General features: G+C 44.3%; 1 protein-coding gene across 1 annotated transcript in view; it reads right to left on the bottom strand.

Moving 5' to 3' along the window:
• LOC109886845 (general transcription and DNA repair factor IIH helicase subunit XPB) overlaps nt 1-14,151 on the bottom strand; it is a 37,367-nt gene that overhangs the window by 11,270 nt on the left and 11,946 nt on the right. Inside the window, exons 4-5 of the mRNA XM_031821622.1 lie at nt 4,925-5,127; nt 3-99 (exon numbers count right to left, since the gene is read on the bottom strand). Coding sequence (XP_031677482.1) covers nt 3-99; nt 4,925-5,127 — 300 coding nt within the window. The remainder of the gene's footprint in view (nt 1-2; nt 100-4,924; nt 5,128-14,151) is intronic.

The following is a 14,151-nucleotide window of genomic DNA, read 5'->3' as shown; positions in this document are numbered from 1 at the left end:
ACCTTGGAGATGAAGATGGTGTTGATCTTGGGGTTGTGTTTAAAATTCTGTAGGATCTGCATCCTCTCTCCCTGAGAGGTGGGGCCATAGATGTAGGGCCTGAGAGGAGAGAGATGTTAGATACAGGGCTTGAGAGGAGAGAGACGTTAGATACAGGGGGTACGAGGTAATAACATGGCTATATACAGGAAGTACCAGTACTGAGTCAATGTGCTGAGGTACGAGGTAATAACATGGCTATATACAGGAAGTACCAGTACTGAGTCAATGTTCTGAGGTACGAGGTAATAACATGGCTGTATACAGGAAGTACCAGTACTGAGTCAATGTACTGAGGTACGAGGTAATAACATGGCTATATACACATGGTACCAGTACTGAGTCAATGTGCTGAGGTACGAGGTAATAACATGGCTATATACAGGAAGTACCAGTACTGAGTCAATGTGCTGAGGTACGAGGTAATAACATGGCTGTATACACATGGTACCAGTACTGAGTCAATGTGCTGAGGTACGAGGTAATATCATGGCTATATACACATGGTACCAGTACTGAGTCAATGTGCTGAGGTACGAGGTAATAACATGGCTATATACAGGAAGTACCAGTACTGAGTCAATGTGCTGAGGTACGAGGTAATAACATGGCGATATACAGGAAGTACCAGTACTGAGTCAATGTGCTGAGGTACGAGGTAATAACATGGCTGTATACAGGAAGTACCAGTACTGAGTCAATGTGCTGAGGTACGAGGTAATAACATGGCTATATACAGGAAGTACCAGTACTGAGTCAATGTGCTGAGGTACGAGGTAATAACATGGCTGTATACAGGAAGTACCAGTACTGAGTCAATGTGCTGAGGTACGAGGTAATAACATGGCTGTATACAGGAAGTACCAGTACTGAGTCAATGTACTGAGGTACGAGGTAATAACATGGCTATATACACATGGTACCAGTACTGAGTCAATGTTCTGAGGTACGAGGTAATAACATGGCTATATACAGGAAGTACCAGTACTGAGTCAATGTACTGAGGTACGAGGTAATAACATGGCTATATACACATGGTACCAGTACTGAGTCAATGTGCTGAGGTACGAGGTAATAACATGGCTGTATACAGGAAGTACCAGTACTGAGTCAATGTGCTGAGGTACGAGGTAATAACATGGCTATATACAGGAAGTACCAGTACTGAGTCAATGTGCTGAGGTACGAGGTAATAACATGGCTATATACACATGGTACCAGTACTGAGTCAATGTGCTGAGGTACGAGGTAATAACATGGCTATATACAGGAAGTACCAGTACTGAGTCAATGTGCTGAGGTACGAGGTAATAACATGGCTATATACAGGAAGTACCAGTACTGAGTCAATGTGCTGAGGTACGAGGTAATAACATGGCTGTATACAGGAAGTACCAGTACTGAGTCAATGTGCTGAGGTACGAGGTAATAACATGGCTGTATACAGGAAGTACCAGTACTGAGTCAATGTGCTGAGGTACGAGGTAATAACATGGCTATATACAGGAAGTACCAGTACTGAGTCAATGTGCTGAGGTACGAGGTAATAACATGGCTATATACACATGGTACCAGTACTGAGTCAATGTGCTGAGGTACGAGGTAATAACATGGCTATATACAGGAAGTACCAGTACTGAGTCAATGTGCTGAGGTACGAGGTAATAACATGGCTATATACAGGAAGTACCAGTACTGAGTCAATGTGCTGAGGTACGAGGTAATAACATGGCTGTATACAGGAAGTACCAGTACTGAGTCAATGTGCTGAGGTACGAGGTAATAACATGGCTGTATACAGGAAGTACCAGTACTGAGTCAATGTGCTGAGGTACGAGGTAATAACATGGCTGTATACAGGAAGTAACAGTACTGAGTCAATGTGCTGAGGTACGAGGTAATAACATGGCTGTATACAGGAAGTACCAGTACTGAGTCAATGTGCTGAGGTACGAGGTAATAACATGGCTATATACAGGAAGTACCAGTACTGAGTCAATGTACTGAGGTACGAGGTAATAACATGGCTATATACACATGGTAACAGGAATGAGTCAATGTGCTGAGGTACGAGGTAATAACATGGCTATATACACATGGTACCAGTACTGAGTCAATGTTCTGAGGTACGAGGTAAGAACATGGCTATATACAGGAAGTACCAGTACTGAGTCAATGTGCTGAGGTACGAGGTAATAACATGGCTATATACACATGGTACCAGTACTGAGTCAATGTGCTGAGGTACGAGGTAATAACATGGCTATATACAGGAAGTATCAGTACTGAGTCAATGTTCTGAGGTACGAGGTAATAACATGGCTATATACAGGAAGTACCAGTACTGAGTCAATGTACTGAGGTACGAGGTAATAACATGGCTATATACAGAAAGTACCAGTACTGAGTCAATGTGCTGAGGTACGAGGTAATAACATGGCTATATACAGGAAGTACCAGTACTGAGTCAATGTGCTGAGGTACGAGGTAATAACATGGCTATATACAGGAAGTACCAGTACTGAGTCAATGTGCTGAGGTACGAGGTAATAACATGGCTATATACAGGAAGTATCAGTACTGAGTCAATGTTCTGAGGTACGAGGTAATAACATGGCTATATACAGGAAGTACCAGTACTGAGTCAATGTACTGAGGTACGAGGTAATAACATGGCTATATACACATGGTACCAGTACTGAGTCAATGTACTGAGGTACGAGGTAATAACATGGCTATATACAGGAAGTACCAGTACTGAGTCAATGTACTGAGGTACGAGGTAATAACATGGCTATATACAGAAAGTACCAGTACTGAGTCAATGTGCTGAGGTACGAGGTAATAACATGGCTATATACAGGAAGTACCAGTACTGAGTCAATGTGCTGAGGTACGAGGTAATAACATGGCTATATACAGGAAGTACCAGTACTGAGTCAATGTGCTGAGGTACGAGGTAATCAAATGGCTATATACAGGAAGTACCAGTACTGAGTCAATGTGCTGAGGTACGAGGTAATAACAGAGCATTCAGAAAGTATTCAGACCTCTTCACTTTCTCCACATTTTTCTCCTTTTTCTCCTTAAATGAGCAAAACAAAACGTTCTACAGACATTACCCCGTGATGACATCATGATGATAAAGCAGAAACTCTTGTTTTTTATTCTTCCCTCACCCCTCCCAAAAAACTGTTATCACATTTACATAAGTATTCAGACCCTTTAACGTTGTTCCAGCACCTTTGGCAGTGTTACAACCTCCAGTCTTTTTGGACGCAACAAGCTTGTCACACCTGTATTTGGGGAGTCTCTCCCATTCTTCTCTGTAGATCCTATCAAGCTCTGTAAGGTTGGATGGGGAGCATCGCTGCACAGCTATTCTCAGGTATCTCCAGAGATGTTCAAGTCCGGGCTCTGGCTGGCCCACTCAAGGACATTCAGAGAGTTGTCCCACAAAGCCGCTCCTGTGTTGTCTTGGCTGTGTGCTGTATTAGAAGGTGACCCTTCACCCCAGTCTGAGGTCCTGAGGGCTCTAGAGCAGGTTTTCATCAAGGATCTCTCTGTACTTTACTCTGTTCATCTTTCCCTCGATCCTGACTAGTCTCCCAGTCCCTGCCGCTGAAAAACATCCCCACGGCATGATGCTGCCACCACCATGATTCACCGTAGGGATGGTGTCAGGTTTTCTCCAGACGTGACGCTTGGCATTCAGGCCAAGGAGTTCAATCTTGGTTTCATCAGACCAGAGAATCTTGTTTCCCATGGTCAGAGTCCTTTAGGTGCCTTTTGGCAAACTCTAAGCAGGCTGTCATGTCTTTTACCGAGGAGTGGCTTCTGTCTGGCCACTCTACCATAAAGGCCTGATTGGTGGAGTGCTGCAGAGATGGTTGTCCTTCTGGAAGGTTCTCCCATCCCCACAGAGGACCTCTGGAGCTCTGTCAGAGTGACCATCAGGTTCTTGGTCACCTCCCTGACCAAGGCCCTTCTTCCCCGATTGCTCAGTTTGGCCCGATTGCTCAGTTTGGCCGGGTGGCCAGCTCTAGGAAGAGCCTTGGTGGTTACAAACTTCTTCCATTTAAGAATGATGGAGGCCACTGTGTTTTTGGGGATATTCAATGTTGCAGAAATGTTTTGGTACCCTTCCCCAGATCTGTGACTCGACACAATCCTGCCTCGGAGCTCTACGGACGATTCCTTCGACCTCATGGCATGGATTTTGTTCTGTCAACTGTAGGACATTATATAGACAGGTGTGTACCTTTCCAAATCATGTCCAATCAATTGAATTTACCACAGGTGGACTCCAATCAAGTTGTAGAAACATCTCAAGGATGATCAATGGAAACAGGATGCACCTGAGCTCAATTTCAAGTCTCATAGCAAAGGGTCTGAATACTTATGTCAATTAGGTATTTCTGTCTAAAAACCTGTTTTTGCGTCATTATTATGGAGCATTGTGATGTCATTATGGGGTATTGTGATGTCATTATGGGGTATTGGGATGTCATTATGGGGTATTGGGATGTCATAATGGAGTATTGTGATGTCATAATGGAGTATTGTGATGTCATAATGGAGTATTGTGATGTCATTATGGAGTATTGTGATGTCATTATGGGGTATTGTGATGTCATTATGGGGTATTGTGATGTCATTATGGGGTATTGCGTGTAGATTGATGAGAATTTTTTACGGAACAAAATGTGGAAAAGGGGGAAGGGGTCTGAATAAGTCCAGAATGCACTGCAGGTCCGGTCACTGTGGGGATGACGTCGTTGATCCACTTGTGTGTCTCTTTCTACCTACCTGCTGAGGCAGATGGCTGTGTGTGTGTGTGTGTGTGTGTGTGTGTGTGTGTGTGTGTGTGTGTCTCTCTACCTACTTGTTGAGGCGGATAGCGTACTCCTTCAGAGCGAAGACGTTGTCGGCGAACACCATGATCTTGTCGTTGCGTCTCTCGTGGAACTTGATGAGGAACTGACAGGCTCTGAACTTGTTGGGGTTCATGGTGTAGAGGAGAATACGTCTCTTCGTCTTGATGGCCACGTATTCCCGGTAAAACTCCGGAGACATCGGACACCACACCTAGACGAAGGATGAAAACATTCTGACGTCAAACTACACATTTCTAAGTATTTGTAAGTAGTACGTGTTTTTCGCTTTTTATTTCCCCTGAGGTCTGATTTCTTTCTTTAGATTTTCCTCATGATGTCAAGCAAAGAAACTCAAATGATGTTAATTAGCCAATCAGAAGCTTCTAAAGCCATGACATCATTTTCTGGAGTTTTCCAAGCTGTTTAAAAGGCACAGTCAACTTAGTGTATGTAAACTTCTGACCCACTGGAATTGTGATACAGTGAATTATAAGTGAAATACTCTATCTGTAAACAATTGTTGGAAAAATGACTTGTGTCATGCACAAAGTAGATGTCCTAACCTAACTTGCCAAAACTATAGTTTGTTAACAAGAAATTTGTGGTTCAGCAACGACTTGGTGAAACAAAAGATTACAGTTTTTCAAAAATCTAAAAAAAATTACAAATTTTTATTTAAAATAACGTTATAGGGAATTGTAGGGATTTGTGAATTATTATTTTATTTTTTAAATCAACTTTGAATTCAGGCTATCAATGTTGACACCACAAGTCCCCCAAATAATTATTGTCTGTTCAATGTGTAAATGTGGGATTTCAAACAGTTTGTGTTTGATATTGTCATAGCGACTGGAAATGTGTGTCGATTTCCTGGTGTCTCTTAGGAAATATGGTTTTAAACCTCAATGAGACGAACCTGGTAAAAATAAGGCAGAGATCTAAAGAGGACAGCCCCCCCCCCTTGAGGACTGGTCTCTATTGATCTCTATTGGTCATCAAGGGGGGGCTGTCCTCTTTAGATCTCTATTGGTCATCAAGGGGGGGGGGGGGGGGGGGCTGTCCTCTTTAGATCTCTATTGGTCCTCAAGGGGGGGGGGGGGGGGGGGGGGGGGGGCTGTCCCCAAATTAAGAGAATTGGTTCAGAGTTTGTTTGGATATTTTATCCTGCGTGTTGTGATCGCGTTTGGTGTAGGGGACAAAATACATTTACTAAATGCACAAGGTCCTCTACTCCGACAATTAATCCACACATAAAACGGTCACCCGAATTGTTTCTAGTCATCTCTCCTCCTTCCAGGCTTTTTCTTCTCTTGACTTTATATTGCGTTTGGCAACTTTCATAAATTAGGTGCATTACCGCCACTGACCTTGTTCGTCTTTCAGCCACCCTCGTGGGTTTAACCAATGAGGAGATGGCACGTGGGTCACCTGCTTCTATAAACCAATGAGAAGGGAGAGGCAGGACTTGTAGTGTGATCTGCGTCAGGAATAGAACTGACTTCTATTTTAGCCCTCGGCAACGCAGACGCTCGTTGGCGCGTGGGAGCAATAGTTGAATAATATAGATTTCTACATTTATTTTGCAATGAGAGCGGTGTAGTCTGCCTTGTTAGCGTCAGGTGATTACCACATAGCGTGTGCTTTGTGGTCCAGCAGTTCACACCAGTTCACAAAGAATTAGCTTCAGACTTCTCCGAAAAATAAAGTCTGGATTATTCTCAAGCTCACGTACAGTAATCCTGATGACTTAAGCCCTCTCGCTCATTTTGATGAACTAACAAGGTTTAAGTCAGAAACACCAAACACTTCCTAGATCACGTTGGGGCTGACCCAAAATGTGGTCAACAGCTCTGTCTCCAAATACCCTTCTAATGTGGTCAACAGCTCTGTCCTGATATACCCTTCTAATATACTATATAGCTCTGTCCTGATATACCCTTCTAATATACTATATAGCTCTGTCCTGATATACCCTTCTAATATACTATATAGCTCTGTCCCCAAATACCCTTCTAATATACTATATAGCTCGGTCCCCAAATACCCTTCTAATTTACTATATACAGTGGAGCAAAAAAGTATTTAGTCAGCCACCAATTGTGCAAGTTCTCCCACTTAAAAAGATGAGAGAGGCCTGTAATTTTCATCATAGGTACACTGCAACTATGACAGACAGAATGAGAGAAAAAAAAATCCAGAAAATCACATTGTAGGATTTTTTATGAATGTATTTGCAAATTATGGTGGAAAATAAGTATTTGGTCAATAACAAAAGTTTCTCAATACTTTGTTATATACCCTTTGTTGGCAATGACAGAGGTCAAACGTTTTCTGTAAGTCTTCACAAGGTTTTCACACACTGTTGCTGGTATTTTGGCCCATTCCTCCATGCAGATCTCCTCTAGAGCAGTGATGTTTTGGGGCTATTGCTGGGCAACACGGACTTTCAACTCCCTCCAAAGATTTTCTATGGGGTTGAGATCTGGTGACTGGCTCGGCCACTCCTTCGTTGCCCGGGCGGTGTGTTTGGGATCATGCTGAAAGACCCAGCCACGTTTCATCTTCAATGCCCTTGCTGATGGAAGGAGGTTTTCACTCAAAATCTCACGATACATGGCCCCATTCATTCTTTCCTTTACACGGATCAGTCGTCCTGGTCCCTTTGCAGAAAAACAGCCCCAAAGCATGATGTTTCCACCCCCATGCTTCACAGTAGGTATGGTGTTCTTTGGATGCAACTCAGCATTCTTTGTCCTCCAAACATGACGAGTTTAGTTTTTACCAAAAAGTTATATTTTGATTTCATCTGACCATATGACATTCTCCCAATCTTCTTCTGGATCATCCAAATGCTCTCTAGCAAACTTCAGACGGGCCTGGACATGTACTGGCTTAAGCAGGGGGACACGTATGGCACTGCAGGATTTGAGTCCCTGGTGGCGTAGTGTGTTACTGATGGTAGGCTTTGTTACTTTGGTCCCAGCTCTCTGCAGGTCATTCACTAGGTCCCCTCGTGTGGTTCTGGGATTTTTGCTCACCGTCCTTGTGATAATTTTGACCCCACGGGGTGAGATCTTGCGTGGAGCCCCAGATCGAGGGAGATTATCAGTGGTCTTGTATGTCTTCCATTTCCTAATAATTGCTCCCACAGTTGATTTCTTCAAACCAAGCTGCTTACCTATTGCAGATTCAGTCTTCCCAGCCTGGTGCAGATCTACAATTGTGTTTCTGGTGTACTTTGACAGCTCTTTGGTCTTGGCCATATTGGAGTTTGGAGTGTGACTGTTTGAGGTTGTGGACAGGTGTCTTTTATCTTGTTCACGCTACAACGTTCCCCAAGGGGTACCACCCCCCCTGCTCAACAGAAACAGTGGTCCACAGAATGCAAAAATATTCTTAGAAATATTTAACCTTAACACATTAACAAGTCCAATAGCTCAAATGAAAGATAAACACCTTGTTCATCTACCCAGCAAGTCAGATTTCTAAAATGTTTTACGGCGAAAACATAGCACATATTTATGTCAAACCACCACCAAAGATACGGCTAATTTAAATAGCCATATTTGTCGAACAAAAGATGCAATCACAAAAGCAGGATTAAAATTAAAATAATTCACTAACCTTTTGAAAATCTTCATCAGATGACAGTAATAGGACATGTTATACAGTACATTTATGTTTTTTTCAATAATATGCCATTTATATCCATAAATCTCTGTTTACATTGACGGCCATGTTCAAAAAATGGTACTAGAATGTCCGGTGAAATTATGATAACTCCGCCAGATAATGCCAGATAACAGCAACACACATCATAAACTTTGACTAAATAGACATGTTCTACATATAGTTAGAAAGATACAATGCTTCTTAATCTTAATTTTCAATCGCTTTGTCACATTTATTTTTAACGTTACAGAAATCATTCATTTTTCAATAATCTGAGACGGCGCTCAGACATTAGCAATATTTAGAGTCAACAGAAACACAAGTCAACAGAAACACAAAATTACCACATAAATATTCCCTTACCTTTGATGGTCTTCGATCATAAGTCGTGTAAGGAGTCATACTTACCAAAAACTGTGTTTGGTTTTCCAGTCTGTGTCTTTGTGTTCTCAAACGCGACAAATTCCGGCTGAAATGCAGCCAAAATTCAAGGGGTTGCGCATCAAAACTTCAAAATTACATATTATATGTCGACTAAACTGGTCAAACTAAGTGCAGAATCAAGCTTTAGGATGTTCTAAACGTGCAAAATAATTATCAACTCGAACAGACAAACCGGTATCGTGTAGTGATTCCTGGAACAAAGGGAACTCCAGGCGCAAAACGCGCATGAAAGTGCATGTGTTTTCACGTGACACCAATGCTTTTGCCCGCCAACGGGTCAAAGCACGCGCGATTCTCACAATGAAACGCCCTATTGAAAGAAGACATCTCGCTGAAGAGATAGAAACTGTTCCCAGATCCGTAGCTGGTTGGGAAGGGTGGGGGCGATGACGTCAAAGTTGGCCCAACTTTCATGATGACAAGAGAGAGTTTGGGAGAATGTCTGCCCTGAGAGTTCTGCTTTACATACAGACATAATTTGAACGGTTTTAGAAGCTTTAGAGTGTTTTCTATTCAATAATAATTATTATTATATGCATATATTAGCAATTTTTAACAGATTTTTTTTCTGTTTACTATGGGCACGCAATTCCTCCAAAGGGGGCAGTATTCTGCCTAGCCCTAACAGGTTTTAAACTGATAACAAGTTCAAACAGGTGCCATTAATACAGGTAACGAGTGGAGGACAGAGGAGCCTCTTAAAGAAGAAGTTACAGGTCTGTGAGAGCCAGTAATCTTGCTTGTTTGTAGGTGACAAAAATACTTGTTTTCCACCATAATTTGCAAATAAATTCATTAAAAATCCAACAATGTGATTTTCTGGATTTTATTTCCTAATTTTGTCTGTCGTAGTTGAAGTGTACCTATGATGAAAATTACAGGCCTCTCTCATATTTTTAAGTGGGAGAACTTGCACAATTGGTGGCTGACTAAATACTTTTTTGCCCCACTGCAGCTCTGTCCCCAAATACCCTTCTAATATACACTGCTCAAAAAAATAAAGGGAACACTAAAATAACACATCCTAGATCTGAATGAATGAAATATTCTTATTAAATACTTTTTTCTTTACATAGTTGAATGTGCTGACAACAAAATCACACAAATTATCAATGGAAATCAAATGTATCAACCCATGGAGGTCTGGATTTGGAGTCACACTCAAAATTAAAGTGGAAAACCACACTACAGGCTGATCCAACCTTGATGTAATGTCCTTAAAACAAGTCAAAATGAGGCTCAGTAGTGTGTGTGGCCTCCACGTGCCTGTATGACCTCCCTACAACGCCTGAGCATGCTCCTGATGAGGTGGACTGATGGTCTCCAGAGGGATCTCCTCCCAGACCTGGACTAAAGCATCCGCCAACTCCTGGACAGTCTGTGGTGCAACGTAGCGTTGGTGGATGGAGCGAGACATGATGTCCCAGATGTGCTCAATTGGATTCAGGTCTGGGGAACGGGCGGGCCAGTCCATAGCATCAATGCCTTCCTCTTGCAGGAACTGCTGACACACTCCAGCCACATGAGGTCTAGCATTGTCTTGCATTAGGAGGAACCCAGGGCCAACCGCACCAGCATATGGTCTCACAAGGGGTCTGAGGATCTCATCTCGGTACCTAATGGCAGTCATGCTACCTCTGGCGAGCACATGGAGGGCTGTGCGGCCCCCCAAAGAAATGCCAACCCACACCATGACTGATCCACTGCCAAACCGGTCATGCTGGAGGATGTTGCAGGCAGCAGAACGTTCTCCACGGCGTCTCCAGACTCCAGACGTCTGTCACATGTGAACCTGCTTTCATCTGTGAAGAGCACAGGGCACCAGTGGCGAATTTGACAATCTTGGTGTTCTCTGGCAAATGCCAAACGTCCTGCACGGTGTTGGGCTGTAAGCACAACCCCCACCTGTGGACGTCGGGCCCTCATACCACCCTCATGGAGTCTGTTTCTGACCGTTTGAGCAGACACATGCACATTTATGGCCTGCTGGAGGTCATTTTGCAGGGCTCTGGAAGTGCTCCTCCTGCTCCTCCTTGCACAAAGGTGGAGGTAGCGGTCCTGCTGCTGGGTTGTTGCCTTCCCACGGCCTCCTCCACGTCTCCTGATGTACTGGCCTGTCTCCTGGTAGCGCCTCCATGCTCTGGACACTACGCTGACAGACACAGCAAACCTTCTTGCCACAGCTCGCATTGATGTGCCATCCTGGATGAGCTGCACTACCTGAGCCACTTGTGTGGGTTGTAGACTCTGTCTCATGCTACCACTAGAGTGAAAGCACCGCCAGCATTCAAAAGTGACCAAAACATCAGCCAGGAAGCATAGGAACTGAGAAGTGGTCTGTGGTCACCACCTGCAGAACCACTCCTTTATTGGGGTGAGTCTTGCTAATTGCCTATAATTTCCACCTGTTGTCTATTCCATTTAAACAACAGCATGTGATATTTATTGTCAATCAGTGTTGCTTCCTAAGTGGACAGTTTGATTTCACAGAAGTGTGATTGACTTGGAGTTACATTGTGTTGTTTAAGTGTTCCCTTTATTTTTTTGAGCAGTGTATCTAGTCGTCTAGAAAAAAAGCAACACGCTGGGCGTAATAATGACATCACCAACGTTTCCATAGTGATACTAGTCCCCTCCCAGTAGGGCTTAAGCCAATAGGAAGCTGGTGGTGGTCAGGTAGTGATGATGGTGTGAGGACCAGGTTGGGAATGAAACCAGGACATCGGAGGTCAACACCTCTACCTTCAACCTGTTTCTCCAGCACACCGTCCACACATAGAGCCTCATGTTACTAACATGTTGTTGGAGTCTACTTCCAAACCTCCATAATTGACTAATTAAAAAGATGTTAAGTCAGATCAGGTGAAACCAGGCTGGATGGGATGACGTAAGGGTTTTGGGATCGAGATCAGGCCTAGTTAATTACTTCATTAGGATTCACATTATCTACTCCACACGCTGTAGCTAATCTTGCTGGGGTCAAGAACCCCTGCTGGGCATCAACAACGTGAAAAGCAGGACAGTTCCTGTGACCTCTTCAGGTCAGTTAAACACCCTGAGACCAGAACCTCTTCAGGTCAGTTAAACACCCTGAGACCAGAACCTCTTCAGGTCAGTTAAACCCCCTGAGACCAGAACCTCTTCAGGTCAGTTAAACCCCCTGAGACCAGAACCTCTTCAGGTCAGTTAAACCCCCTGAGACCAGAATCTCTTCAGGTCAGTTAAACACCCTGAGACCAGATCCTCTTCAGGTCAGTTAAACCCCCTGAGGACCAATATAGATCTAAAGAGGACAGCCCCCACCCCCCCTCCCTGAGGACCAATAGAGATCTAAAGAGGACAGCCCCCACCCCCCCTCCCTGAGGACCAATAGAGATCTAAAGAGGACAGCCCCCCCCTCAGTGTCTGGAAACACTGAGGTGGGCAACTCCAGTCCTCGAGGGCCTGATTGGTGACACAGTTTTACCACCAGGTCCCCAGCTAACACACCTGACTCCAATAATCACCTTATGCTAATCTTCAGTTTAGAATGACATTTGATGAATCAGCTGTGTTCGCTACAGATGGAGAACAAGTGTGACACCAAATCAGGCCCTTGAGGACTGGGGTTGCCCACCCCTGAACGACAGCCCCCCCCCCCGCTTAACGACAGCCGTTGGCAGGCAGGTGATTACCACATAGCGTGTGCTTTGTGGTCCAGCAGTTCACACCAGTTCACAAAGAATTAGCTTCAGACTTCTCAGAAAAATAAAGTCTGGATTATTCTCAAGCTCACGTACAGTAATCCTGATTACTTCAGCCCTCTCGCTCATTTTGATGAACTAACAAGGTTTAAGTCAGAAACACCAAACACTTCCTAGATCACGTTGGGGCTGACCCAAAACGTGGTCAACAGCTCTGTCTCCAAATACCCTTCTAATGTGGTCAACAGATCTGTCCTGATATACCCTTCTAATATACTATATAGCTCTGTCCTCATATACCCTTCTAATATATACCTCTACTCTGTAGCTAAACTAGTCTAAAGTAGTGCTCTATATAGGGAATAGGGTTCTACAGGGCCCTGGTCTAAAGTAGTGAACTACTGAACTACAGCCCTGAACTACAGCCCTGCCTTATCCACTTGTTGCCCAAACCCCCCCATGAACTACAGCCCTGAACTACAGCCCTGCCTTATCCACTTGTTGCCCAAACTCCCCCCCTGAACTACAGCCCTGAACTACAGCCCTGCCTTATCCACTTGTTGCCCAAACCCCCCCATGAACTACAGCCCTGCCTTATCCACTTGTTGGGGGTAAATCCCTGTGATAGACTAGTGTCCTGTCCAGGGGGTGTCCTGTACATCAAGCTGTCTCACTACAGAAACAGGAGATAGACTAGTGTCCTGTCCAGGGGGTGTCCTGTCCAGGGGGTGTCCTGTACATCAAGCTGTCTCACTACAGAAACAGGAGATAGACTAGTGTCCTGTCCAGGGGGTGTCCTGTCCAGGGGGTGTCCTGGTACATCAAGCTGTCTCACTACAGAAACAGGAGATAGACTAGTGTCCTGTCCAGGGGGTGTCCTGGTACATCAAGCTGTCTCACTACAGAAACAGCAGATAGACTAGTGTCCTGTCCAGGGGGTGTCCTGTGCATCAAAGCTGTCCCACTACAGAAACAGGAGATAGACTAGTGTCCTGTCCAGGGGGTGTCCTGTCCAGGGGGTGTTCTGGTACATTAAGCTGTCTCACTACAGAAACAGGAGCTCCTATGAGACGTTCACAAGCCTAACTCGTGCAAGGCCGCAAGTGGCGTCAACGAACATCACTAAAACCAATGGGAAAGGTTTTCGACCTGCAAACTTTGGTTTTGAAATTGCGACGTTCTCGCATGTCTGCCTGGTGATTAGTGGTTTGTTTTCAACTCTGTTGAAGATACCAAGAGAGTCCGACCCAGGTCACTGCAGCTGGGTCTGATGTTTTCCCAGACTACACCTTGTGAGGCATCCTATTCCATTAGCCAGGGATATTGTGTCCTGCCCATCACCAGGTTTATCCCCACACAGACTGGTACAGGATGACGGACTAACCCAGGTTTAACCCCACACAGACTGGTACAGGATGACGGACTAACCCAGGTTT

This window comes from Oncorhynchus kisutch, unplaced genomic scaffold, assembly GCF_002021735.2.
Source record: "Oncorhynchus kisutch isolate 150728-3 unplaced genomic scaffold, Okis_V2 scaffold3999, whole genome shotgun sequence".
In the NCBI taxonomy this organism is placed as follows: Eukaryota; Metazoa; Chordata; class Actinopteri; order Salmoniformes; family Salmonidae; genus Oncorhynchus; species Oncorhynchus kisutch.
Note: the sequence above shows the minus strand (reverse complement) of the source record. Positions and strands in the feature narration are given on the sequence as shown.